Below are 26,578 nucleotides of genomic sequence, written 5' to 3' on the forward strand. Positions count from 1 at the left end.
CTTCCTCCTTTCCCTTGCCCAGCAGGGCTCTGCTCTGGGCACTATCAAGGGCTATCTTTCTGCCCTTTCCGCCTTCTTGAGGCTACCTGATCGGCCATCTTTGTTCAAGTCCCCTATTGTGTTAAGATTCTTGAAGGGCATCACGCACATGTATCCTCCAACTCCGTTCGTGATGCCTCAGTGGGACTTGAACTTGGTTTTGACTTTCCTGATGTGCGCTCCCTTTGAGCCCCTTCATTCCTGTCCTCTCCATCTTCTCACCTTAAAGACGGCCTTCCTGGTAGCCATCACCTCTGCCAGGAGAGTGAGTGAGCTCCAGGCTCTTTCTATTCAACCTCCTTTCTTGTCTGTTCATCCTGATAAGGTGGTTCTTCGGACTAGACCTTCTTTCCTGCCCAAGGTAGTCTCTGCTTTTCACATTGGGCAGTCCATCACCTTGCCCTCCTTCTTCCCGCCTCCGCATCCTTCGAAGGATGAAGAGCGGCTCCATCGTCTGGACCCAAAACGTGCGCTTTCATTCTATATGGATCGCACACGCCAGTTCCGGGTGGATGACCAACTGTTTGTTGGCTACGTGGGTGAGAAGAAGGGAAGGGCGGTACAGAAACGGACCATCTCTCGGTGGGTCGTCCTGTGCATCAAAGCATGCTACTCTTTGGCTCGGAAGGAGCCTCCTGTTGGGCTGAGGGCCCATTCCACTCGGGCCACGGCGGCTACTACTGCCCTGGGCCGGGGAGTCCCTTTGCAGGACATTTGCCAGGCGGCCACGTGGGCCTCGCTGCACACCTTTGCGAGGCACTACTGCCTGGACAGTCAAGTCCGGAGGGATGGCTTCTTTGGCCGTTCGGTCCTCCAGGACTTTCTGGTGTAGGTTGTATTGGTTCGCAGACCCACCACCGGGGTTGGTATTGCTGGGGTATCTATTCTAAGGTAAGGAATCTAATACTAACCTGTTTCTTTCAGATGAACAAGTTACTTACCTTCGGTAACGATATATCTGTAAGAAACAGTAGTTAGTATTAGATTCCTTACCGCCCCTCCCATCCTCCCCGTTCTGCGAACTGATACCTAGGGTTAGGGACATCCCTTTCAGGGCCCTAGTTTTCAAATGGCACCAGTGTTGGTTCTCACATGGCTCTGCGTGTTCTGGCGCGGAAAAGCTGTGTGCGAAGAAATGACGTCAGCGCGCGGAGGCGGCGTCTATATACTCCAGCGACGTCATCACGGCGCCCGACGACGCGGAGCCGCAGGGGACGCCTGCAGACGACGCCTACCGACGCGCAGGGGTACTGCTACGCAAAAGTTTCCGGATCCAGACTGACGCCTGGGGATATTCTAAGGTAAGGAATCTAATACTAACTACTGTTTCTTACAGATATATCGTTACCGAAGGTAAGTAACTTGTTCGTCACTGCCACCGTAAATCTGCAATACATTATAAAATGCGGTGAAAAACCCAAATCATACAATGGAAGGCGTGTCAATATCATGTGTTGCATATTATACCCTGGCGGGGGTTTGGTCTGATATTTTCATTACGTAGATATACTTATGTCCTTAAGTTGTATCTGTACTGCACCCAACCCCCGTTTTGGTACTTTGATACCTTAAGTCTGATTTAACTTGTCACATTTGAGTTCTAAAACCAAAAACTCATCATTGTAAATGCGGGAACTTAAGCAGAGATACTGCCACCCAGGCTTGTTCTTACAAGTACTCTTGTGTTTCCTTTCCGCTAATTATCGTAGGCAAAGCACTCCTCCCGCTCTACTTCTAGCCCCCCTGGGACCCTGCTTAACGTGACCGCGTCGGTGTCTGGCAGTGACACACTGGTCCGGTCCGCATTGAATGTTTTTGCAGAGTCGGGCACGCCGCGTCATCACACGCGTCGCGTGCCCCTCCTCCTGGCGTCTCAAAGATACATTCAAACTGTCTGAGAACACGGGCGCCATCATGTAATGCATATCGCCACGTTGCCCAGGCGTATAGTTCAATGAAAGTATAGTGTGCTAACTCCATGTATGCAAGGGGCAATCATATTGATATTAAGCTATAGCTCTGGCATTTATTTTCATTGTATGTTATCCGTTGGGTTTATGTATGTTATATCTCGCCCACCATCATAATTCAGTTCATTTGTATGTGTGCATACACGCATTTACGCCGGTGTTCGAGTAAGGTTTTAGACCAAGAGGTGGAGAGCGGTCATTTATTATTTTTCTAAGTCTAGAAAAAGTGTTTGTCTCCCGATAACTTTAGTAAACAAAAGATGAACACACATCTGCACTGCATTTCTGTTGGGCACTTATTCCCACTATGTGTGGGATACGGTGGCGCAAGTGCTGTCCCAGTGTCCGGAGGAGACCCAGACCGTTCTCTCCCGTGCAGTTGCCGAGGGGAGAGACTCAGCAAAGTTTACCATACGCTGTGGACTAGACACCGCCGACTCGCTAGGTATGACGATTTCAACATCGGTAGCCCTTAGACGATATGCCTGGATGAGGTCGACAGGTATTTCTGGGGATGTCCAGAACACACAGATGGACATGCCCTTTGATGGCTGTCGCCTGCTCGGCGACAAAGCAGACTGTGCGCTAGAGCGCTTCAAGGACTCTCGGACTACGGCCAAGTCCTTAGGCCTCTCCACCACACGCCCAGCATTGTCTGCTTTTCACCCCTTTCGTGGCTACGGAAGGGGTGTCCCATCACGTTCCTTCCAGGGCCACAGGCTGGGACAAGCTGTTCATCCCCAGTGTTGCTGGGGACGTGGGAACCACCGCCGTGGTTCTGGGGGCCAGCGGGCGGGCTAGTCTACCATAACCCCCTCTGCGGCTGCCTCCAAACCCTCCTAGTCCGACCTTTCAGGCCCATCACACGCCAGTGGGTGGCAAGATTCACCATAATCTCCCCCTCTGGTGTACCATCACGTCGGACAGATGGGTTTTGCAGATAGTTCATAGGGGCTACTCCTTGCCATGCCACCTCAGTACCATCGTATGCCGGGGGATCATCTGTCCCTTCTTCAACAGGAAGTTACGACTCTCTTGGCCAATGGAGCCATCGAACAAGTTCCTACCCCAGAAGTAGGTCGTAATTGCTATTCCCACTACTTTCTGGTGCCCAAGAAGGACAAGGGCCTGAATCCTATATTGGATCTCAGGAACGTCAACCGCTTCCTCTGGAAGGAGAAGTTCAAAATGTTGGCCCTGGCTCCGGTCCTGTCTGCCCTCGAGAGTAGCGTTGGACGTGCAGGATGCTTATTTTCACATCCCTGTCCTGCCGGTCCACCGACGTGTCCTGCGGTTCATGGTAGGCCACAAGCATTTTCAGTTTACTGTGCTCCCCTTTGGCCTTACCAGCGCCCCTTGGGTGTTCACGAAAGTGATGGCGGTAGTCTCAGCTCTTTTGCGCAGTTAAGGGGTTCCAGCCTTCCCCTACCTCGACGACTGGTTGTTGAAGGTGGGCCCGCCCCAGGCAATCTTCTCCCACCTCCAGACTATGGCCGACCTCCTGCATTGGCTGGGGTTCTCTACCAACGTACCGAAGTCACACCTGTCTCCCTCTCAGAAGCTCCTTTTCATCGGAGCGGTTCTGGATACGTCGCAGTTTTGGGTCTATCCTCCCGAACAGCAAGTCCGAGATATCCGGGCTATGATTCCGATCTTTCAGCCTCTGTCCCGGGTTTCGGTCAGGATGACCCTCCGGCTACTGGGCCTGATGGCATCCTGCATCCTGCTGGTGGATCATGCCAGATGGCATATGTGGGCTCAGCAGTGGGGAAGCTGTTGATTGCATCCAGATCTCGGAGGGCCCTGCACGCCAACTTCAGTGGTGGATACCTAGATTCAGCACTGGGAAATTTCCTGCAAACAGGTCAGTAAATTAGTTTTGGTTATTCGTGCTATTTTTAAATAATATTTTTAGATTTCAAAACTCCACCAAGAAAATTGTCAATCTTATCCTATGGAGGAAAAACAGGTTATCGGTTCACAGTCTAAGTTATCGACTGTGGGAGTTAAGGTTCTGGGGCTTAGACTCAGGGGTCCCCCAGGGTCAGTGACGCACTCTTGTTACACCCTCAGTGGCACTAGGGAGGCCGGGTGTCCTTAGTGTTGAGGCCCAATGTTATCCAATGGGGGACAAGGGGGCCTTCAGCTGGTGGCTGCTGGAAAGCAGGCCACCGGGTTGTGGGAGTAAAGCTCCTAGAGTTTTGGTCAGGGCAAAGGGGGAAATAAAGTAGCACAAATGGTGCACTCTCATCGGCACTGAGGCTGCTGGGTGCAGAATGCTGTTTCAACGTCAGGTGCCCTGTTGTTTTCTATGGAGAAACTCCGGTTTTCAAAAGCACTGCTGGCAGGCAGACGAAGGACTTCTGGTTGCTTTCCACCACTTCGAGAGGTAAGTTGGGAAGTTAAGGGTTAGTTAGGCACTGTTGGTTTGGGCACACAAGGCCGTGGGGCGTCGGGTGCAGGGGTGCCTTTTGGGGTCGGATCTTCTTACCTGCTCCTGGTCGTTGTTAGGGGGGCTTTCTGGATTTAGGCTGCAGGCTTTGGCTGGAGACTTGAGGCAGGTCAGAGGTCGCCGGCTCTCGGTTCAGGATCGCCGGGGTGACCTCCGCATGGTGTGTTTCCACTCGCACTGAGTGGGCTGGATTCGTGGTTTCTGGCTGCTGCCAGAGATTGCTGTTGAACAAATTCGGTGTTCACGGGAGAAGCAGTCTTTGGAAATGAAGGCAGGCAGGTCCTCCGGGGTTTTTGAGGTTGCTGGCTGCAGGACACACAATGGGATTTCGCAAGAGCAGGTTCGAGGGGAGACAGGCCTGTAGGGCTGGGGCCAAGTCCGTGGGCGTCTTCCTCTGCTGCTGTTCATTCCTTCTTCTTTTCTTCTTGTCGTTTCTGGATCTGAGGAATCAAGGCTCAGAGTGCCCCCTAAATACTAGAATCTGAAAGAGACACGTTAGTGATAGATTCCTTACCTTAGAATATCTCCAGGCGTCAGACTGGATCCGGAAAGTTTTGCTTAGCAGTACCCCTGCGCGTCAGTAGGTGGCGTCCTGCGGCTCAGTGTCCATCACTGGCGTTGTAATCGCCGAGATGACGTCACGGACAGTACTTAGGCGCCACCCATGCTCGCTGACGTCAGTTATTTCTTTTTCTGCACCAGTAAGCGCAGATCCAGATTGAGCACATACCTTAGTCACTTTTTGACTACTATTTTGAAACTTTTGTCTCCCCTATATTTCTCCTGGTGCACGTAGGGATGCCCGGCTTTAATTCTTGTGGGGCCTGTCGCCGTAATATGTCAGTGGCGGACCCCCACGATGTCTGCCTCTACTGGAGACTGACCACGACTCCCGGGACTGTCAAGCCATGGCCCCCAAGGCCTTGCAGGAGCAGCGTAGGAAATTGCTGGAGGTCCAGCATTCGTCACGCCGCCGCTCCAGGACTATGGGCCGTACCCGGGACCGCTCAAGTCTTCGCCTTCGGATTCCGGTAGGCAACGCCATAAAAAGAAGTCAAAGAAGCGTGTTCGCTCCCCGTCATCCCCCTGTAGCTCCTCGGAGACGAACGAGGGGGACAGGGGCTCCGCCCCTGCGGCTCCTCCGGAACCTGGAAGACCCGCGGCCTACCCGCCATACCCGGGTCCGTCGGCGACTCCTGAACAGGTGCAAGAGTTTCTTGCTGCCATGGACCGCCTTTTTAGGCCCTGGGTTCCTGCCGGCGCGCCTCCGGGCCCGCAGTCCCGTGTCCAGATCCTGCTGGCCCGGTGGCTCCGCCTCCGGCGCAACACGATCCTGAGCCTCTGGCCCCGGCGCCACGAGGTGCAGTACTGCCGGCTCCGGCCCCGGTGCCGCCCTCAGCTCCAACCCCGGCACTCCACTGGCTGCCGTTTATCCCACCCCCACCCCTGCCCAGGTTCCAGGACTATTTTGTTTCGGCCTGGGATCCGCATTGGGAAGCGGCTCCAGCCCGGCCTAACCGACGCCGTTCTGGGCGCCGTTCCCGACGCCGTTCGTCCCTTCTCCGGCTGTGCCGCCGCGACCAGCTCCCTCTACGCCAGAGGCGGACGACGACTGGGACGGGTCCGAGGACCCTCTCGCCTGGCAATGTGATTCCGAGCAAGATTGGGTGGATAACCCAGAAGAAGCGGGCGAACTCAATGTTTCCTCTGACCCAGGGTTTGCCTCTCCTCCGCCTACCATGGAGGAGGGTGCTTCCTACACCAAGGTGCTCCGTCGGGCTGTGGAGGCTCTTAATCTCGACCTCCCTACAGTGGTCCTCAAAACCAACCTCCTCACAGAGGTGCTCCAGACAGCGGCTACATCGTCGGAGACGCTGCTTCCTTTCAATGAGGCCCTTACCGAAGTCCTCTTTGGCACTTGGTTGAGGCCGGCCACGGGAGCACCGGTGGATAAAAACGTTGCCAGGAGTCACCGCCCGGTGCCTTCCTGACCACTCACCCTACGCCTTAGAGCCTGGTCATTCAGACCTCGACGTCGCAGAGTGCCTTTCCCACGGCTCCGCCGGATAAGAACTCTAAATGTCTGGAACAATTTGATAAGAGGTCGTTCTCCTCGCCAAGCTTAGGGCTGCGGTCGGTTAACATTGCCTGCTTGTTGGGCTGTTACTCCCACGCCGCGTGGGATTCTGTGGCTCAGGTCTTGCCTCAGTGTTCAGAGGAGGTCCAGGCTGTCCTTTCCTTAAGCGATTGCTGAAGTTAAGGATGCAGCTAAGTTTGCCATCAGGTGTGGAGAAAAAATATAAAGCTGCCCCTACAGACCCAGTTTACATTAGAGGTCCAGCACCACTACATGCTTTAGTAGTGTCTGATGCACGTAAACATGCTAATTCACAAACATCAGGTGAGGCCTCACCACCAGATAAAGAATCTAAGCTCCTTGACGCCTCCGGTAAACAAACAGCGTAACAGGCAGCTAACATTTGGCGCATTGCCAATACCCAAGCGTTGTTGGCAAGATATGACAGGGCACATTATGATGAACTGGAGTCCATAATGCAGCATCTACCAGACAAATATAAAAAAAATAGGGCCAATGAACTCATACAAGAAGGTAAAAATATTACTAATACTTCCATTTGTTGTGCCCTAGACGCTGCAGATACTGCCTCAAGAGCAATCAATACCAGTACCCTTTTGCGGTGACATGCCTGGCTACGTATTTCAGGTTTTAAACCTGAGGTACAAAATTCCATCCTCAATCAGCCATTTGATGAGATATATTTATTTGGCCCTAATGTTGATGTGTCTTTAGAGAAAATGAAAAAAGACACCGACACAGCAAAATCTATGGGAGCCTTGTTGCAGCAAGCTCCCAGACGTTCTTTTCATCGCCCATCATATAGAGGCAACACAAGAGGCTACTCCTCCGAAAGCCCCTCCTCTTCCTACAAAACTCCTAGCCAATCTACATACACTAAGGGCTACCAGGGAGGGGGTTACAGGGGTAACAACAACAAAGGCAGAGGCAAAACCAACAACTCCCGCTCTGCCTCCACCCCTACCCAATGACTTTCCTCCCCTTCCCCCCCAACATTCCACTCCTGTGGGGGGAAGACTGCAGCAATTCCTTCCTGCCTGGACCAACATCACATCAGACAGGTGGGTGCGACAAATTATTCAGTCAGGTTACTGTCTAGAACTAACATCTACCGCCCCAAACATACCACCCAAACAGCGTCCAATGTCACAAGAACATCTATCACTGTTAAAGCAAGAAGTAATATCTCTGCTAGAAAAAAGTGCAATAGAATCAGTTCCTCTGCACCAACAAAACAAAGGGGTTTACTCCCTATATTTTCTCATCCCAAAGCAGGACGGCTCTCTAAGGCCTATTCTGGACCTCAGACCGCTAAACATATACATACAATCAGACCATTTTCACATGGTCACACTCCAACAAGTCCTTCCTCTCCTGCTACAAAACAACTTCCTTGCTACTCTAGATCTCAAGGACGCATACTTTCACATTCCCATTCAAAAGGCTCACAGGAAGTATCTTAGATTTGTAATAGATAGGCAGCACTATCAATTTAAAGTAATCCCATTCGGAGTCACAATAGCACCAAGAGTATTCACCAAGTGCCTAGCAGTAGTGGCAGCACATTTACGAAGACAGCACATCCTTGTCTTCCCGTACCTCGACGACTGGCTCATAAAAGCCAGCTCATACAACTAGTGTGTGGAACACACTCATGCCACGATCCAACTGCCCCACAACTTGGGGTTCACAATAAACCACACCAAGTCTCCTCTGCAACCATCCAAAGTACAACAGTACCTCGGTGCTACAATAAACACCTCAACAGCGCTAGCTTATCCCACTCCAGTAAGGATAGCCAGCATGAAAACTCTTTTCACAAAGTTTGAGCCACAACACTCCCTTCCAGCAAGAGTGTTTATGCAACTCATAGGGATGATGGCCTCTTGCATTGTCATAGTGCCCCATGCAAGACTTCAAATGCGTCCTCTACAAGAGTGCCTATCACGTCAATGGAACCAGGTTCAAGGTCAATTAACAGACCTAGTGTTGGTAGACGGTCGGACTCATTGCTCTCTGCAGTGGTGGAACACCAAAAACCTATCCAAGGGACAACCGTTCCTAGAGCCAGTTCCTCAGATAATCTTGACAGCCGACGCATCGCTCTCCGGCTGGGGGGCCCACCTACTGCAACACACCATGCAAGGCAGGTGGACACCGCAACAAAAGCTACTCCACATCAATCATCTGGAGTTACTAGCTATATTCCTAGCACTAAAAGCTTTCCAAAAGCAAGTATCAAACAAAGCTGTGTTAGTCCGCACGGACAACATGACAGCCATGTATTACATACAGAAACAGGGCGGAACACACTCCCTTCAACTCTCTCAACTAGCACAGGACATATGGCGGTGGGCTATACCTCAAAACATATTCCTTCTAGCCCAGCATGTTCCAGGAGTACAAAATACCATAGCGGATCTGTTAAGTCGTCAGACACAACAGACCCTCGAGTGGGAACTTCATATGCAAGTTCTTCAACCATTCTTTCAGATGTGGGGATAACCTCAGATAGACCTCTTTGCCACCCACGAAAACGCCAAATGTCCAAGCTTCGCCGCTAGATATCCACACCCACTGTCCAAAGGCAGTGCGATATGGATGAACTGGTCAAACAAATTTGCGTACGCTTTTCCACCTCTACCACTCATACCACTAGTAGTACGCAAACTACAGCAGCATTCTCTAACCCTCATTTGTTCCAACGTGGGCCAGACAGCCGTGGTACACCACACTGCTACAACTGTCTGTAGTACCGCACCAACAATTATAGCTGTCTCTACACCTTTTAACACAGAACTGTGGAGAGATCAGGCACCCGGACCCAGCTCAGCTCAACCTTGCGATCTGGCTCCGGAAATCCTAGAATTTGGATGTCTTAACCTTCCTACAGACTGAATGAATGTCATAAAAGAAGCTAGACGTCCAACCACTAGAGCATGTTATGCAGCTAAGTGGAAACGCTTTGTAATAATATCTTGTCACAACAACAATATCAATCCCCTAGACGTGTCTATTCAACACATCATAGGATACTTACTGCATCTCCAAAGATGTAACTTAGCCTACACGTCTATTAGACTGCATCTGGCTGCAATAGCAGCATATCTGCAAAACAGACAGCATCTATCTCTGTTCAGAGTGCCTGCTATTAAAGCCTTTATGGAAGGCCTTAAGAGAATAATTCCTCCCAGAGTACCACCTTCACCTGTGTGGAATTTAAACATTGTTCTCACACGGCTAATGGGACCTCCCTTCGAACCATTACATAAATGTGAACTACAATTTTTAACATGGAAGGTTGCGTTCCTAGTAGCTAATACTTCTCTGCGAAGAGTTAGTGAACTCCAAGCACTAACCATTCATGAACCCTTCTTGCAAATGTATCATAATAAGGTCGTTCTACGCACTAATCCGAAATTCCTGCCCAAAGTCATTTCTCCCTTCCACCTCAACCAATCTGTGGAACTGCCCGTTTTCTTCTCGCAGCCACAGACAGTAGCAGAAAGAGCTCTTCATACCCTAGATGTCAAAAGAGCATTGGTATACTATATTGAGAGAACACAACCCTTTCGTAAGACAAAACAACTTTTGTGTCTTTCTCACCACCACACAAAGGTAATCCCATTTCAAAAGCTAAACGTAACGTAACGTTCCTCCTAAAGCCCACTCTACAAGGAAAATAGGGGCGTCAATGGCATTGTTAGGGAACATTCCCCTAGATGACATCTGCAGAGCAGCTACATGGTCTACACCGCACACATTCACAAAACACTATTGTGTAGATGTGCAAACCAAACAACAAGCTAATGTGGGCCAGGCTGTTCTCAAAACATTATTTCAAACTACTGCAACAGATAGTGGTGGTCGCCACTAAGAGTGGGTTCTGCTATACAATCAATGCACAGTGTGTAATCTGTAGCTCATATGCCTCGAACGAAAAATGCTACATACCAGTCTGCATCTGTTCTTGGCATGTAGAGCTGGAGAGTTACACATGCCCACCCGCCTCCCCGGCTACCCTTGTCTGTTCCAGTATTATCTTAATTAGATACAGATTACATGGACATCCTTCCTTTTCTTGCAAAGCTCCATCATTTGCCTAATGGCGAAAAACAATCTGAGGATGGAGCCGATGCCCATGCGCAATGTGGTCCAAAGGAGGAGTCACCTATCTCGTGACTTCCAAAGAACTTTTCAGGACAACAACAAACTGCAAACATCTGGGCCCAACACTAGGTGGCGATCTATGCACAGTGTGTAACTCTGCAGCTCTACATGCCAAGAACAGATGCATATTGGTAAGTAGCATTTTCCTTTAACGACATGCTCTAAGATGCAGTATCTTTGCTAACATAAGCAGACATATGATTAGAAATAATATGATCAGCATTGTTACAATTCCATAAAACACAAAAGGAGAAATCATATTACAGTGATGGTGAAAAAAGGTCTTATAGCGCCTAGTATATCACCCTCCCTAGCTAGGAACTATGGGCCAGATGTAGGTAATCTCAATTTACCTATTCTTAAATACCAACTTTTACTGATTCGGTATTTAAGAATAGGTAAATGGAATCTAGATAATTGTTCGGTAACAATTACCGAATCGGTAAGATTCGGTAATTAAAAATCTGTATTTACCGAATCGGTAAATACCGATTCAGTAATTCCCATTCATTCCTATGGGCCTGGAGGCCCATAGGAATGAATGGGAATTACTGATTCAGTATTTACCGATTCGGTAAATACGGAATCTGTAAATACCGAATCGGTAATAGGGGGAACCCTTTCAAGGGTGGCAGGGTGTCACATTGACACCCTGTTGCACCCCTGAATAGTGCATGGTTCCACGTGTGGCACACATACATGCCCTGAGGGCATGTATGTCTGCCACATGGCACTGAATAAAAAGCACAAAATTGCTTTTTAAAAGGCATTCGGAATTTAGCACCAACTAATAGTTGGTGGTAAATAACAAATCCTTAAATGTAAAAAGCACTCATTTGAGTGCTCTCTACATTAAGGATTCGGTAATTTACCGAATCGTTATGTTAAGAATTCGGTAATTTACCGATTATTTAAGTTACTGATTCGGTAAATTACCAAATCCTACAATTTGGCTACCTACAACTGAAAAGCCTAATTCCGGTCGGTAACAGCCGAAATTCGGTAATTTCGCCCGTTACCGACCGGAATTAGGCTTCCTACATCTGGCCCATTGTTTTATAAAATGTAGAAGGTCTCTTAGGCTTGTGTGGGGGACTCCATACCTCCAAGATCAGCAGGAGTATATCACATCCGGATCTGCAAAAGCTCTCCTTCTCTCTGGAAACAGAATTCTTCCAAGTGCCTGAAATCATGCCTACAAGGCGCCAGAATGTCCGTTGGCTTGCAGCTGCATGTATGTTATGTCTAAAACGTGAGCCGATCAGCCCGAACAACAGCTACCTTGTTATGATAACCTTGGAGGCTTTAGCACTCACTGTGCAGACTAGGGTCGCGATGTAAGTCTAGAGATGCCGAAAACAAGCCTTTCTCATGTGAAGTAATTCACGCAGCCTAACTTACAACAACAGCTATAGGCAGTGTCGTGTGCAAAAGCAGCAAAAGGTAAAAGGGCGTTTAAACTTCTAATAAGCCCATGCCAACATAGCAATGTGCTCAACAAGGCCCAGCCCTCACTACAGTATCAGTAGCGCATAGCCAGTTTTTTGGGATGTCAGTGGTCATGTTATTGACAGGTTATTTTCCTCAACATTAGGATGATTACAATGTATATGTAGATTTGCAAGCAATTTGGCATTAGATTGTTTTAAAAAAAACTGAGCCGTAGCGCCTTCCCTAGGCCTTTCTATCCCTGCTTGACAGCATCCTCCCCAGTTTTGAACAATTTTGAAGAATTACAGAGGGTTGGTGTACCACCCATGCCAGAACCCGCCACTCCACAACAGGATCCACAGTCCTTTCAGGGTCAGGAATCAAGTAGACCACTCCCAAGCCATCAAGGCCAGTGAACTTACCAGTTACCCAGCCTTTCGGCATCTACCTCCAAGCTGCTTTAGTTTGCCCCTTGCGGCACAAGACCACCCAGTCGGAGGTTGGATCAGATATTTCCTTGAGGGTTGGCAAACTATAACATATGAAAGGTGCGTCCTCTATATTGTGCAACATGGTTATGCCCTGTCATGTCTTTTAGACCCACCGCTCTTCTCTCCCACATCAGAAAATCTGGTAGAGGAGCACTTGTCCATCTTTCTCCAAGAATTGCAGGCTCTTTTGGCCTAAGGAGCCATTGACAGGGTCCTGGTCCAGGAAATAAGGACTAGTTACTCCTATTATTTCCATGTTCCAAATGGGGTCACAGGTTTTATTCTAGATCTGTCTTCTTGCAGAAAGACAAATTCAAGATGGTCATGCTAGCCCTGTATCCAGGCGACTCGATGGTGACTTTGAACCTGTAGGAGACTTACTTTCATGTTCTCCTCCTGGACTCCCACAGGCAGTTCTTTTGGTTCATGGTGAGCCAGGAGATTTTTCAATTTACTGTGCTCACCTGTGCCCCTCTGGTATTCACGGAAGTGGTGGTGGTGGTTGCAGCACACCTTCGGAGGTTGAGGATCCCCATATTCTCCTACCTTGACAACTGTCCATTGAAGATGAGCTCATCACAGTCAGTCGTGGACCATCGCCAGATGACGGTGCACCTCTTGACATTGTTGGGCTTCACAATCAACGTGCCGCAGTCAAATCTAACTCCTTTGCAGAGCTTCCCTTTCTTGACCCCTTCCTAGATATGGTGCAGTTTCAGGCCTTCCTTCCACCACAAAGATTCCAGTACATTCAGGATATGATCCCAATATTTCAGTGTCCGTGAGCATGGTTCTGATGCTTCTGCATCTTGCTCGTTGACTGTCAGGTGGTATATGCGTGCTGTGCAGTAGAACCTGAATTCTCAGTTTCTCAGTGGACCCACCACCCAGTGATCCTCACATTCCATCCAGTTTTAAAGGAGACTGCAAAAGACCTGCAGTGCTCAGCTGCAGTTGGACTGGTGGCAGCCCCCTCTCCCTGTCCCACTCAGAGCTGACAGTGGTGGCAAATGCATCACTGGTATTGGTTATCTGGAAGAAATGGAGATTACAGGACTCTAATATCCGACAGAGATCTGTCTCCACATTACCTGTTGGAGGTGCGGGCCATTCGCCAGCCGCTGAAGGCCTTTCTACTGTCTATCAAAAGGAGCCTGGTTCAGGTTCTCTTGGACAACACCTCTGCCATGTGGCATTGTGAGAAGCTGAGCAGGTTAAGGTCCTGTGCGCTTCGCCTCTGGAGCTGGCTGTAGCACATCCCTTTTTGAGAACCATCTGGTGGGATCTTTGAACACCAGAGTGGACAAGTTCAGCCGGTGCTGCCTAAGGATCACAAGTCTCTCTGACATGGGACAGGGCATCCTCCAATGGGGAGAACCATAACTAGATCTTTTCGCCTCTGCAGAGAATGCATGTCGAAACGTTTGCATGTTGGAGTTTCCACAAAGGCTCTCTGTTGGAGACACATTTTGGCAAGAGCGGATCATGGTGCTCCTGTACACTTTCCCCACTACCTCTCCTGTTGCAGGTTCTGACAAAGATAGAAATGACCAGGCCCAAGTCATCCTAGTAACTCAAGATTAGACAAATAGAGTGTAGTACCCGGAGCTTCTGGGCATGAGCATATGTTCTCCAATCAGGTTACCACTTTGGGAGAACCTCCTATCGCCGGGCGCTGGAACAAGTGTGTGGTCTGGTGTGCTACCCACAATACTGATCCATCGCAGCCAAACTGCCAGGTGGTCTATTGTTGCCACTACGGGAGAACCTCCTGTTTCAGCTGCAAGGCAGAATCCTTTACCCCAATCTGCACCTCCATGTGTGGAGGTTGACCAGCCGCAGTTGACTGCATTCAGTCTTCCAAAAGTTGTGAATGTCAGCCATCAACCTTCTAAGTGTGTCTACGCAGGGTGCTGGAACAAGTGTGGTTTGGTGTGCTACCCACAATACTAATCCGTTGCAGGCCAACCTGTCAGGTGGTCAATTCATTTTATCTCTGGTACCAGCAGGGACATTGCGCAAAGGTTATCTGTCAGCTCTTTTGGCCCTTTTTCGTTTACTAGCCCAACTGTCCCTGTTCATATCAATCGTGGTAAGATTTTCTTTAAAGATTTGATTTGTTTATTTTCTTAAAGACCCTGTCTGATGCCACACTGAGATCCATTTTTGGACCTCTCTTTCCTAATGAGCACACCATTCAAACCCATGCACAGCTGTCACTACATCCCCTAACTGTAAAGAAAGACTTTGTTTCTGGTCGCTGTGACTTCAGCTTGTTGTGTGAGCGAGCTCCAAGCTCTCTCAGTGCAGCCAACTTACGCAATCTTTTTCCCAGACAAAGTGGTAGTTCTCATCCAAGGCAGCCTTTTACCTAAGGTTGATACTTCTTTCCACTTTTGACAATCCTTCACCTTTCCAATGTTCTTTGTCCCTGTCTCTCTCCTTGAAAGAGAAAAGACTTCATCGACTAGACCATAAAAGAGCGTTAAGCTTCTACACCATTCACATTAAAGACCATTGGGTGTACTGTCATGTCTTTCTGGGATTTTCTAGGGCAAAGAAAGGCAAAGCAGTGCAGACACAGCTTTGTCAAGGTGGATAGTTCTCACTATCAAGATTTGCCTCGCACTGGCCAAGAAACAGCCTCCAGAAGGATGGAGGGTCCATTCCACAAGGGTCAAGGCTGCTACACCTGCATTGGCACATGCTTGGCATTTGTCTGTTCACACATGTGGGACGCACTACGGTTTTGACAGCCAGATCCAAAGGGAAAGAAATATCGCCCTTTCCGTCGTCTTGCATGCTTTTTTGAGCCATTCCACAGACCCACTACCTTGGGAGGTACTGCTTTATTATCTATTCCAAAGGTCAGGAGTCTGTGATTATAAGTGTCCATCAGAAGATCAAGTTATTTACCTTTGCAAGTGCTCTTTATGCTGGGTACTCTATCTAACCCCAGATTATTCACTGGCAACTGCTTCCCCATTCAGTAGAATGGTCTCCTTTCTAATCTAAAAAGACTGCACATTGGTGTCACTGATTATTGTTGGGCTCCACATCCGAGGGTGCAGACAGGGTAAAATCAGAAACTTGTCAGTGTGCAGTGTTGTCACTTTAATGTGACTCCTACGCCATTTTTGGGGTGGAAAGAAGTTATCGCGGGGCTGCACAACACCACCTATTGATGGCTGGAGCAATGTTGTTTAATCTTCTTGATTCAGTCTGACTCCTGGTGATTTTCTAAAGGGGAGGAATCTGCAGTTGGATAGAATATCCAGCAGAAAGAGCATTACTGACGTAACTTGTTCTTCAGGGTATGATGATGAATGTGATAGGCCCTATGTTATCCACTTTAATGAGGAATAGTTTCATGACACCCAAACGTGTTCACATTTATCAAAATGAATGCATTTTATTTTCCAGCACCCAGAGTACAACAGCTGAAAAATAACTGTTGTGAGGTCACATGGGAGCCACTACCACCAATGAAAGGAGATAGCATTGTTTATGTTCTTCAGCTTGCAAGTGGGCGGGAATTCGATCAGGTAAGCAATGCAATTACAGATAATCGATCACAGTAAATTATCTTATTTTGCTGGAAATTTGACGTTATAGCTAATAAACTTTCATTTGAAAATTACTTGGCAAATGAATGTTTTTGTTTAGGTCTTCAGGCAAATAAAAGGTATGTGGAAGCTGAATGGGGGATTGTACTCTATTACACTGGAAGGTGTAGATCCTTTATCATGTTTGTTAATCATAAGAAACTACTGTACGTGCTAAAAACAGTCAACCATAGATATGACCATAAACCCATCTATTCTACAAAAATATTTGATGCCATTGTTACAACAAACCCTTCTGTTAGTTAAGAGCCAGATTCTCAGGACTGGTAATTTGTGACATAACCCAAGCATTGAGGTTTCGGTACATGAGTTTTAGTGATCATGCATCCATAGAGAAATTCATTCTCATGCAGAATCAGCAATATTTAGATGCAGTGCTTGCTTATCATTTTGATTCTGGAATCCCAAATTGTTTTTCTTCTGCTCAAGAAAACCTACTGATGATTCAAAAAGATCAAAGGGAAAAAATTGAAATTCACTTTGGTAGCTGTACTCTTAAAGTCTGGAATAAAGGTTAATATTTTTATGAATTCTCAAGGAATTTAATGAATAATCGCATGTGGAATTGTAACCAGGTGTACTATGTTTGCATAAAAGGAATTCAAATGATGAGTGTACACAATATATTTTACCCATCGAGAAATTCCTTCCTTACACCTCAATTCAATATCTGGCTGTTTCCTTCCTATCTCATCCTGGAGATGTGCTTAACTGTTGCCCTTAACAGGAGTGCCTATGCAGGGCAGAAAACAGTCTGTTAGATAATTTGAAATCTGAAAACAGGAGTTATGGTGGATACTTCTAACTGCAGACTCCTCATCTTGTAAATAGGTGCCAGATTTATTTATTTATTTATTTTATATAGTGCGAACAAGATCCTTACAGATATCAGAGCGCTTTACAAGGACAGGGTAGGGGCAATAGGAAATAACAGAGAGAATGGGAGCAGTATAATAGTCGCTAACATGGTAGGATAATAATAACATACATAGAACATATCAATATACAATCAGGTCAACAGTAATAATAATAAAATACATAGGACATATCAATATACAATCAGGTAAACAAGTAGTATCAAGAGAGCGAATCAGTAAAACAGAGTGTATCATATATTGGTCTGTAGTAAGAGAGTAGGGTGGGAGTGTACCCATCAGGTAGAAATACAGTGCCAAAGGACAGGTGAACAGTGATACAAAGCAGTGCAGAGTCTCTGATCCAGCACCTATTAGGTTCAGGAGATCATGGCCAGAAGGATGGTTTTCACCTCTTTCTTGAAGAGTGCAGTGGAGGAGATAAGCCTAGTTTCAGGAGGGAGCGCATTCCAGATCCTGGGAGCCATTCCTGAGAAGGAGCGCTTGTATGTTTTCTCTTTCCGAAATCTAGAAGGTTTCAGGAGTAGATTTTTTGTACTTCTGTTGGCTCTAGAACCTCCTGATATAGATAACTTTTGAGCGAGGTAGTTGGGTGCATTGTGGTGTACGGCCGCGTGTGTCATAACTGCAATTTTTTGTTGTATTCTGGCTTCAAAAGGCAGCCATTTCAGAGACTTTAAGTCTGGGGTTATATGCGAATGTTTTCTTGAGCCAGTAATGAGTCTCGCGGCAGCATTCAGGGAGGCTCTTAAGGGTGCTGTTGTGGATAGCGGGAGTCCTCTGAGGGCCACAATTCCGTAGTCTATTCTAGGGATGACTAGGGCTTGTACGGCAGTTTGGAAGTCTTCGGCCGGGAGGAAGGGTTTAATTTTCCTCAGTGTGTTGATTTGGAAATTAGCTCCTTTTGTGGCTTTGCTAACGTGCTGCTGCATGTTGAGCTTGGCGTCGAGTGTAATGCCTAGGGATTTCGCCGAGTCCACGATGGTCGGTTGGACATTGAATGCTGTTAGGTTATTGAGCCAGGTTTGGGTGGTGGAGATTTTCGCCGGGGGTGAGATGAGTAGGAACTCAGTTTTCAGAGCATTTAGTTTGAGGTGATTATCGGCCAACCAAGATTGAGTGTTAATAAGCGTGGAATTCAGATGTTTGATATCTTCCGGGGATTGTAGCTTTAGGTAAAGTTGTGTGTCGTCAGCGTACATATGGAATTGGACATTGGAAGCTTGGAGCAAGGTGGCGAGCGGTTCCATGACGAGGTTGAACAGTGTGGGGGAGAGGGAGGATCCTTGTGGAACACCTAGATCTGCAGGCACAGGTGTAGATAGCACATTGTCGATCTTGAACTTCTGAGACCGGTTGTGGAGGAAGGACGAGAACCACTTGAGAACAGTTCCCGATAGACCCATTCTAGTGCTTAGCAGCTCCAGTAAGTTCTCATGTTTGACCGTGTCAAATGCTGACGAGAGGTCGAGAAGGATGAGGAGGCAGGACTCATTGCGATCAAGAATTTGGAGGGCGTCATCAATTATGTGTGTCATAGCTCTTTCCGTGCTATGTTTCGCTCGGAAGCCTGATTGATGAGGGTTGAGGAGGTCAAAATGGTCAATGTGTTTTGTTAGTTGGAGTTGGACACATTTCTCCAGCAGTTTGGCCAGGGTGGGGATATTGGTGATGGGCCGGTAATTGTTTAGGTCAGACGGATCTGCTGTAGGTTTCTTGAGTATAGGTGTGACTTGCCCTACCTTGAGGGAGTCTGGAATGAGGCCTTGTTGTAGGGAGCGGTTGATGATTTTGGTCCAGAGAGGGAGGAGCAAGGGGATGAAGTCTTTTACAGCATTAGCAGGTAGAGGGTCTGTGAGGTGATTAGAGGGCTTCAAGGTGCAGAGCAGTTTGTGTATTGCTTCTTCCGAGTAGGTATCGAAGTACTGCCAGGATGCCTTGTTTTTAGGCTGAGTGTTAGATATTCTGGTGTGGTTGTGGAGTCGGCTCACATCCATGATGAGGTCATTTCTTATGTTGTCAGTCTTTAGCTTAAAGAAGGCAGAGAAGGCTTCACAGTGTGGGGTGTCGCTTGTTGTGCTGTTTGGTTGTGAGGGTTGAGTCTTTGTTTGGGTCTTGATTAGTTCGAACAGCTTTCTTTGCCTGTTTTTTGCTTGGTCCAACTGACTGCTAAAGAAGACCGACTTAGTGCGCTTTATTTTCCTGAAGTAGGCATTTCTCTTGTTCTTGAGCCTTTTGAGGTGTAGTGCTGAAGGGTCCGATCTCCAGGTGCGCTCTGCCATTCGCATAGTACGCCTGTCGTCATTGAGTCTATCGTCATACCAGGGGTTAGAAATTTTGGTGGAGACTCTCTTCAGTTGCAATGGGGCGACTTCATTGACTATTGTATTCATAGAGTCAAGGTAGTGGTCGGTCAGTGATTGAACATCCGAGGCACCTGAAGGGGGAAGGAGGAGATTGCCGATGTGGGGAGGTAGGGTAGAGGGATTAAGATTCTTCATGTCCCTTTTCCATGTTTTGCATTTGATTGGTTGAGCCGGGATAGGTTTAACTTTTTCATTGATAAAGAAGGTGATAATGTGGTGGTCTGACCAGTCGCAGGGTTGCATCGCCTCCAGTTGTGTAGTGTTCTCTTTGGCAATGATGAGATCGAGTATGGAGCCTTTGTCGTGTGTTGGTCTATCGCATATTTGGGTGAGGTCAAGCGCATTAAGGAAACTTTTGAGACTATTCACCATTGTGTCCTTCGGATCGTTCCAGTGGAGATTGAAGTCACCCAGGTAGACTTGGGTGGTCTGCCGACCGGCATTGGACGAGATCATGTCCATGAGTTGTTGGGTGAATATGAGATTGTCACCAGGCGGGTGATAGATGAGATGTAAGGCACATACTTGTTTGCCCTCGCTGGTGATGTCGAGGCAGAGGAGTTCACAGGAGGAAAGGGAGGGGGAGGTGACTTGAGTAACGGAGAGGTTGCTCCTAAAAATGCATGCAATTCCCCCGCCCGTCTTGTCAGGCGACCTGTCCAACCTAATGATGTGATAGTTGGGGGGGACTAGTATGTCTATAATCGGGGTAGAGGCTTCAGAAAGCCACGTTTCCGTTAGAAAGGCAAGGTCCAGATCCCTAGCTGAGACGAGATCAGCGATGTCGGAGGAATGTCTCTGGGCCGATCTGCAGTTGAGTAAGATGCATTTGAGTTTGGGAGAGAGAAGGGTGGTCGAGCTTTCTAGTGTGAGGGGAACTTTTCTGAGGTTGTTAGGGACGGAGCCTCTGTTGTTGAGTGTTGGGAGCCTCACAGGGTTTGTAAGAATTATGGGTATGGGGATGTGTGTGTTGGGTATGTGTTTTTCCGGACCTGGGCCATAGGAGCGTAGGAGAGAGCGTAAGTCGCGGTCCGACAGTGTGTTGAGGACGCGACGGGGGCGGTGATAATTATTGCGAACGGGGATAGTCGGCCAGCGCGGATGTCGTTGGAGGCGAGGGTATGTAGGGAGGGTGCGTCGTTTGTAGGGTAGAGGGACGGTAGGATGTAGATAGGGCTGTGAGGAGAGAAGATCTTTGATTGCGTGGACATCTTTTTTGATTTGTAGAATATCCTCTTTGACTTGTTGGAGGGTGGATAAAGTCAGGTCAGAAGGTGCATTGTGGATGGGGTTGGTGGTGAGAGTCATTGGTGAATGGTTGATTAGTGGGCTGGAAAGCATGCAGGGAATCAAGGGGGGGGATATACTAGCGTTGTTGGAAGGTTCTGCGGCGCCAATGAGTGGGATGGCATTGAAAGTATGGGCGTGTTTGTGGGCGAGGGGTGTGGGTGAGGTAGGTGAAGTAGGCGGTGGGTGGGAGGCATAGGTAGTGAGGTCAGTGGGAGACGGTGCCGGTGAGTAGAAGAGCGAGTGAAGGCTGAGGACAGTGGGGGAGACAGGAGGGTAGTGAGGGCTGAGAATAGGAGGTGGGAGAGAGGGGGATGCTAAGGTAGGTAAGGCGGTATGTTCTATATGTTTTGTTGGGAGGGTGAGGGTGTCGTGGGTGGGAGTGGGGGGGGGGGCTGGGGGTGGAGAGAATAGGCGGTGGGAGAGAGGGGGATGCTAAGGTAGGGGAGGCGGTATGTTTTGTTGGGAGGGTGAGGGTGTCGTGGGTGGGAGTGGGGAGGGAGGTGGGGAGGGAGAGGCGTCTGCCGTGGGGGGGATGGGCGGGGGGGTGGATAAACTCCGAGCGGTGGTGTGTTCAGATGGTGGCGTGTTGTGGGTGGGAGTTGTTGTGTCAGGGGTGGATAAACTCCGAGCGGTGGTGTGTTCAGATGGTGGCGTGTTGTGGGTGGGAGTTGTTGTGTCAGGGGGGAGAGGGATAGGGGGGGGTATGAGTGGGGGTCATGTTAGAGGGGCGGCTAGTATGTGAGGTGGAGAGATTTGTGACTGTGTTTGGGGAGTGTGGGGCGTTAACAGCAGGTGGGCCATTTTCTGGGGAGCTGGGGGAAGAGGTGTTGTAGGTGGGGGCTGTGTCGTCAGGGGTGATAGAGCTGGTGGAATTCTGGGTGGAGGTCCGCAGCTTGGAGAGGTGCTCTTTGAAATTGGGGAACAAGTTATCTAATAGTTCCAGGTTCTTGTCCGTGGATTGCATTAGGACAATCCCGTTATTGTAGATAGTAATGGTGGTTCTGCCATGGAAGAGTTGGGAGGGTGTGATAGAGAGCGTTATGCCATGAGCTGTTTTCCTGGTGGTGGAGACGGTGAGTAGGGTTAGAAACGCTTTTCTCCATTGGGCTGTGCATGAGGTGTGGAAGATGATGTCAATGTTCAGGGCTCCATTGCCCGGTGAGAAGTAGGTGTCGGCAAAGGGTGTTTCCGGGTGCGACCTCAAGAAGTTATGTTTAAAGCGTTTGGCGGCTTTTTTGGTGAGAGTGGCAGGGTAGTTGATTCTATATGTGTGCTTACCGATGGGATCCATGTTAGGATAGCCGTAACGTTGGGTGTGGGAGAAGAGATGACAATAAGACTGTCAGTCGTTAGTTACAGGTCACAGGTGTGACATCAGTGAGTAGCCAAAAGTATACGAGGTGGCAGTCAATGCGATCCAGGGAAACAATGCGTAGGTGCAGCTTACACAATGTACAGTATAAGAGAGGTAGCAGTCAGCTTACACCCTGTACAGTATATGAGAGGTAGCAACCAGTTAGGTGGAGCCAAATTACGAGATTGGTCAAAGCAGAGTAATGAGTAAATGAGCAGAGTAGTGCAGAATACAAGTGCAGGTCTAATACTGGTAGAATATAGAGATAGGATCCAGATACAAAAATTTGCGTGAGTTAAGAGCTCAAAAGTCGAAAATGACATTGATTGTCAAATCAAAAAATAAGAGGTAGCAATCTGTGCATTTACAAGTGTTCAAAATACAGGTAAAGGTGGCACTAGTGAGGAACCAAAATATATGAAATAATAAACTGTGCATTACAGATGTTCAAAATACCGTTATAGGTATAATACTGCAATGATATACAAACACTCTTTCATATATAAAATAGCAATCTGTACATTCCAAATGTTCAGAATAGAGCTAGGAGTGTGATACTGCTATGATGGCAAAACACTCTTTCATAAATGAGGTAGCAATCTGTGTCTTACAAAAGCTCAAAATAGGGCTAGGAGTGTAATACTGCAATAATAGGCAGACATTCTTTCCAATAGAGACTAGTCTAAAATGGCCGCCAAATAGATCAGAACAAGACAGTAGTCCTCTGTTTGTTGCTGTGCCGACAGGGGAGATAGAGATATCAGTCCTCTGTCTGCTGCTATTACTTTAAGCACAGGGGAGGAGATTACACTTTCTGTTTAAGCAAGCAGAGCTCAAGGCTAGCTGGGAGGAATTCTTCTTATCTCTATGTGGGGGAGTTAGGCTGAGCTGAGGGGCCATGTGGACAACAGAGGTAGGGGGGGATTTATTGCTACAGTTTTATGGCCCCAGCCATTTTGAACAAAGGAGTTAGATTTTTTAAAAAGAGAGCAGGCGGGTGGGAGAAGTAAATACCTTAAGTTTCTGTGTGCCTGTAAAAATTGCCAGTAGATTTATACAAAAGCACTGCTTTAGTCCATGATTGGCTCAGTCCCTTCCGCTTCGTAGAAGTATGAGGCTGTATGTATTGTCTGCCCTTGATCTCAAATCGGGGCTCCCAGCCTGTATTAGCCTGAAAAGCGGCTCGGCTGTTTGCCAGGTATCCACCGGTGTCGATGGGGGCAGGCTTCAGTCTTCTGTCGCCCCTACAGCTCCTGCTAGAACTCCGGGAACACTTCACTCGCTTGCTCCTAATAAGGAGTTCTTTTTGAAGTTGAGCTGTGCGTAGCTCTCGCGGGTCCGCTTCGAGAGATGGTGACTGAGGCTGAGACTGAGGTGACTGAGAGATTGAGGCTGAATACTTTTCTTTAACTGTTCCCTCGCGCTTCGTTAGGTGATGTCATCCGACAGTGGGTTGGACTCCTCCCACCCAGGATGTGATGTAATGCTGGGCCCGTACATAGTCACCACCTTAGATTGCTGATGTCAGTTCCTTTATTTCCACACCTTGTGATGCTGATCCAGAGCTGACAAATTTGTTTCTCAAAATGTTTTCAGTGTGCAAAGCACATGTCCATTCTAAGAACAACAGGGTTTTAACCTTGTAAGGTTTGCCATAAACAGATGCTAGTGATGGACCGTCACAAGGTCAAGTGTGCAAAGATGAATTTTAAGGCAACCTGGGATCTCAAAGGCCGAGTTTTGCAGCGTGAATCTTTTCTGGATTTACATGCTGTGCGTTATTGTTATTGGGTGTCAATGAACCTCTATTTGGTTTCCTCTTGTGACATTGTTGTGCTTCCTCCAGAAGCTCCCATCTTCGGTCGCCATCTTCAGATAATGTTTTCCCGATGTTGGGCCTGGATCTATGTGGAAGTAGCTCCAACACTTTGGAGCTACTTGGAGGCTTGTAGTGAGGGCTGTTCGCAGGGCTGCGGATATTCTTCAATTGCAGCCCCCTGTGATTTCCCTGCCCTCTGATCCTTTACTTAATCTTCTCCACATTGAGACTGTGGACTTGAAGCCTTTGCATCCCCTTGGTGGGTCTTTGTTTGACAATCTGATTGGTACCTGGGCACGGCCCTCCTCTGGTGATCCTGTTGATCGGGCAATTGCTCGCAGGCATCGTCCAGCCCCAAATTATCCTTTCTGTGTGTCCCTTCACCCTAGAGCTCAGGGTCTGGTTGTCCAGGCGGCTTTCTCCTTGCAGCCTTCTTCTGCTCTGCCATTGCTACCTCCCACTAGGGAGTCTCACTGGCTGGAAACATGTGGTCGACACATTTTTGCCTCCGTCAGTGCAGGCATTCGTGCCGTGAACATGTCTTTCGTGTTCACACGTACTTCTTTTGCCCTTTGGGACTTGATTGAGCTCCTTCTTCCTTCTCTCCCAGTAGAGACCCGGTCTGACTTGCATCGCCTTCTTCCGGCTGGGGAATAGAACAATTTTCCCTTCGATCAGCCTTGGACGCTACAGACTCTAGGGGTAGCGATGGCCCAGTCGCTTGCTTTGCGCTGCCATGCATGGTTGCACTATAGTCAGTTTCCCGACAATGTTCAGGATGCTCTTCGGGATCTGCCATTCAATGGCGTGGACCTTTTTGATTGTCACTCTGATTCGGCGGTCTCCCGCCTTAGTCTGGTCTCCTGTGATTTTCTGGCCTTTGCGGCCTAGCTTTCTCGGCTTTGTGGCTTATCTTTTTCAATCCTTGTATGACTTTGTGTGGTCTTTTTCTTGTACATAGGCAGCGTTGCCTTGTTTGTTTGGGACCCTGGGTTCATGATGTAAAGCCCAGATTGTCTAGGCGGCTACTCCACCATGGTTGTCTTTATTCAATACAGCTGGTCAGCTGGTTCTGCCTTCATGTCAGTCCTCTGTCGGTGCTGGTCTCAAGAGGAGCCCCCTTGACGGGCTAAGACTTACCCTACATTGGGTATTTCCTGGCTATTGTGTAGCTGCCTTCCTACAAGGAAGGCTTGGTATGCTCCTGTGGAGCTTCCTCACAGATGTTCTTCTGTGGATCAGTCTGTTCTCTCTTTCTGCTGTTATGCGACCCACAGGTTGGCGTCGCTCGGTTGCACTTTCAATTGAAGTTGGGGGTCTACGGTTGGCCGTAGTACTTCGCAGCATCGGTGGAGATTCCCTACTGCAAGGCTTCTGCCTAGTCTGCCTTTCCCAGGGGCATATTACAGCTTCGCTGTGTTCCTTTTTGTCCATGTTGGCTGCTCTTCTTTTTGTCAGTCACTGTCCCTTGGGACACGTAGTTCTGTTCCGTTCAGGCACAGTTCTTCCACGGCTGACGCCCTGTCATCATATAGCGCAAGGACAGTGCCGCTGAATGGCACACTTCTTCAGTGTTTGCACGTACGGTGGATGTAGCCTGGTATGTTGACTATCATAAGGTGCCTGGTTCTACCCTCCACTCTCCGGGATGGGTATTGGCCCTGTCATCATATAGCGCAAGGGCAGTGCCGCTGAATGGCACACTTCTTCAGTGTTTGCACATACGGTGGATGTAGCCTGGTATGTTGACTATCATAAGACGCCTGGTTCTACCCTCCACTCTCCGGGATGGGTATTGCTTTCTCATACTTCAGCCCTGTCTGAACTGGTCTATAAGCGGTGGCGTCTTCGCCATTTACGTCTATGCTGCTCACTGCCTTGTGCCCTTTCCAACAGGAGGATTTACCTATTTCCCTACTCCTTCCGCGCAGGTGTTTTCCACACTTCTGCTTTGGGTTCCTGCTGTAACACTCTCAGGGGAAGTGGTCTCTTCAAATACGCTTTTTTGGGTGGTCTTGTCTGCTACCCTACAGGAGGATTTCCCTATACTTGGTGTGGTTCTGGCATCCACACTGTAGGCTTATATGTATTCCTGACTCCCGCATCAATACCAGTCTTACTGTGTTCGTGTTCTGGGTGCTTCTACTTGTTGCCGTCCGCCCTCTTATATGTTTTTGTGAAGGAGCGATTGCGTACTGGAGTGTCTTGTGTTTCTGGTAATGCCCGCACTTTCTGGCCATGGGTCGGCATCCTGCCAATGCTACCTCACGTATCTAAGCTGGTGTAAATTCAGCAGTATTTTTTACACTGTTATGCATACTCAAACGATATGCGCTGACTGTCATGCTGTTTTGCTCTCTCTCTGGGTCTTGCTTCCTGTCGACTCATCGGATCCTGTGGATCCATCGACCGAATGCTCAGTTCATCTTCTTTACAAAGCCATGGACTCTCACTTTCGCACCGGAATTTCTGGCTCTGTGCTTCTTTTTCTCTCCACCCGGAATACACACACACGTTATCCTGCTGTTCTTTCACAGCTTGTGGTGCCTTTGCCTCCCATTGTTCTCCGCTCTTTTCGGAGCTTCATGGACAAGTGT

At 48.3% G+C, this 26,578-nt stretch overlaps 1 protein-coding gene across 3 annotated transcripts in view; it reads left to right on the forward strand.

Moving 5' to 3' along the window:
• LOC144829404 (fibronectin type-III domain-containing protein 3a-like) overlaps positions 1-26,578 on the forward strand; it is a 618,864-nt gene that overhangs the window by 528,917 nt on the left and 63,369 nt on the right. For all 3 annotated transcript variants that reach the window (XM_078688524.1, XM_078688526.1, XM_078688525.1), the window contains one exon: positions 16,075-16,196. In XM_078688524.1, coding sequence (XP_078544650.1) covers positions 16,075-16,196 — 122 coding nt within the window. The remainder of the gene's footprint in view (positions 1-16,074; positions 16,197-26,578) is intronic.

The sequence above is a fragment of the Lissotriton helveticus genome, chromosome 4_1 (assembly GCF_964261635.1).
Source record: "Lissotriton helveticus chromosome 4_1, aLisHel1.1, whole genome shotgun sequence".
In the NCBI taxonomy this organism is placed as follows: Eukaryota; Metazoa; Chordata; class Amphibia; order Caudata; family Salamandridae; genus Lissotriton; species Lissotriton helveticus.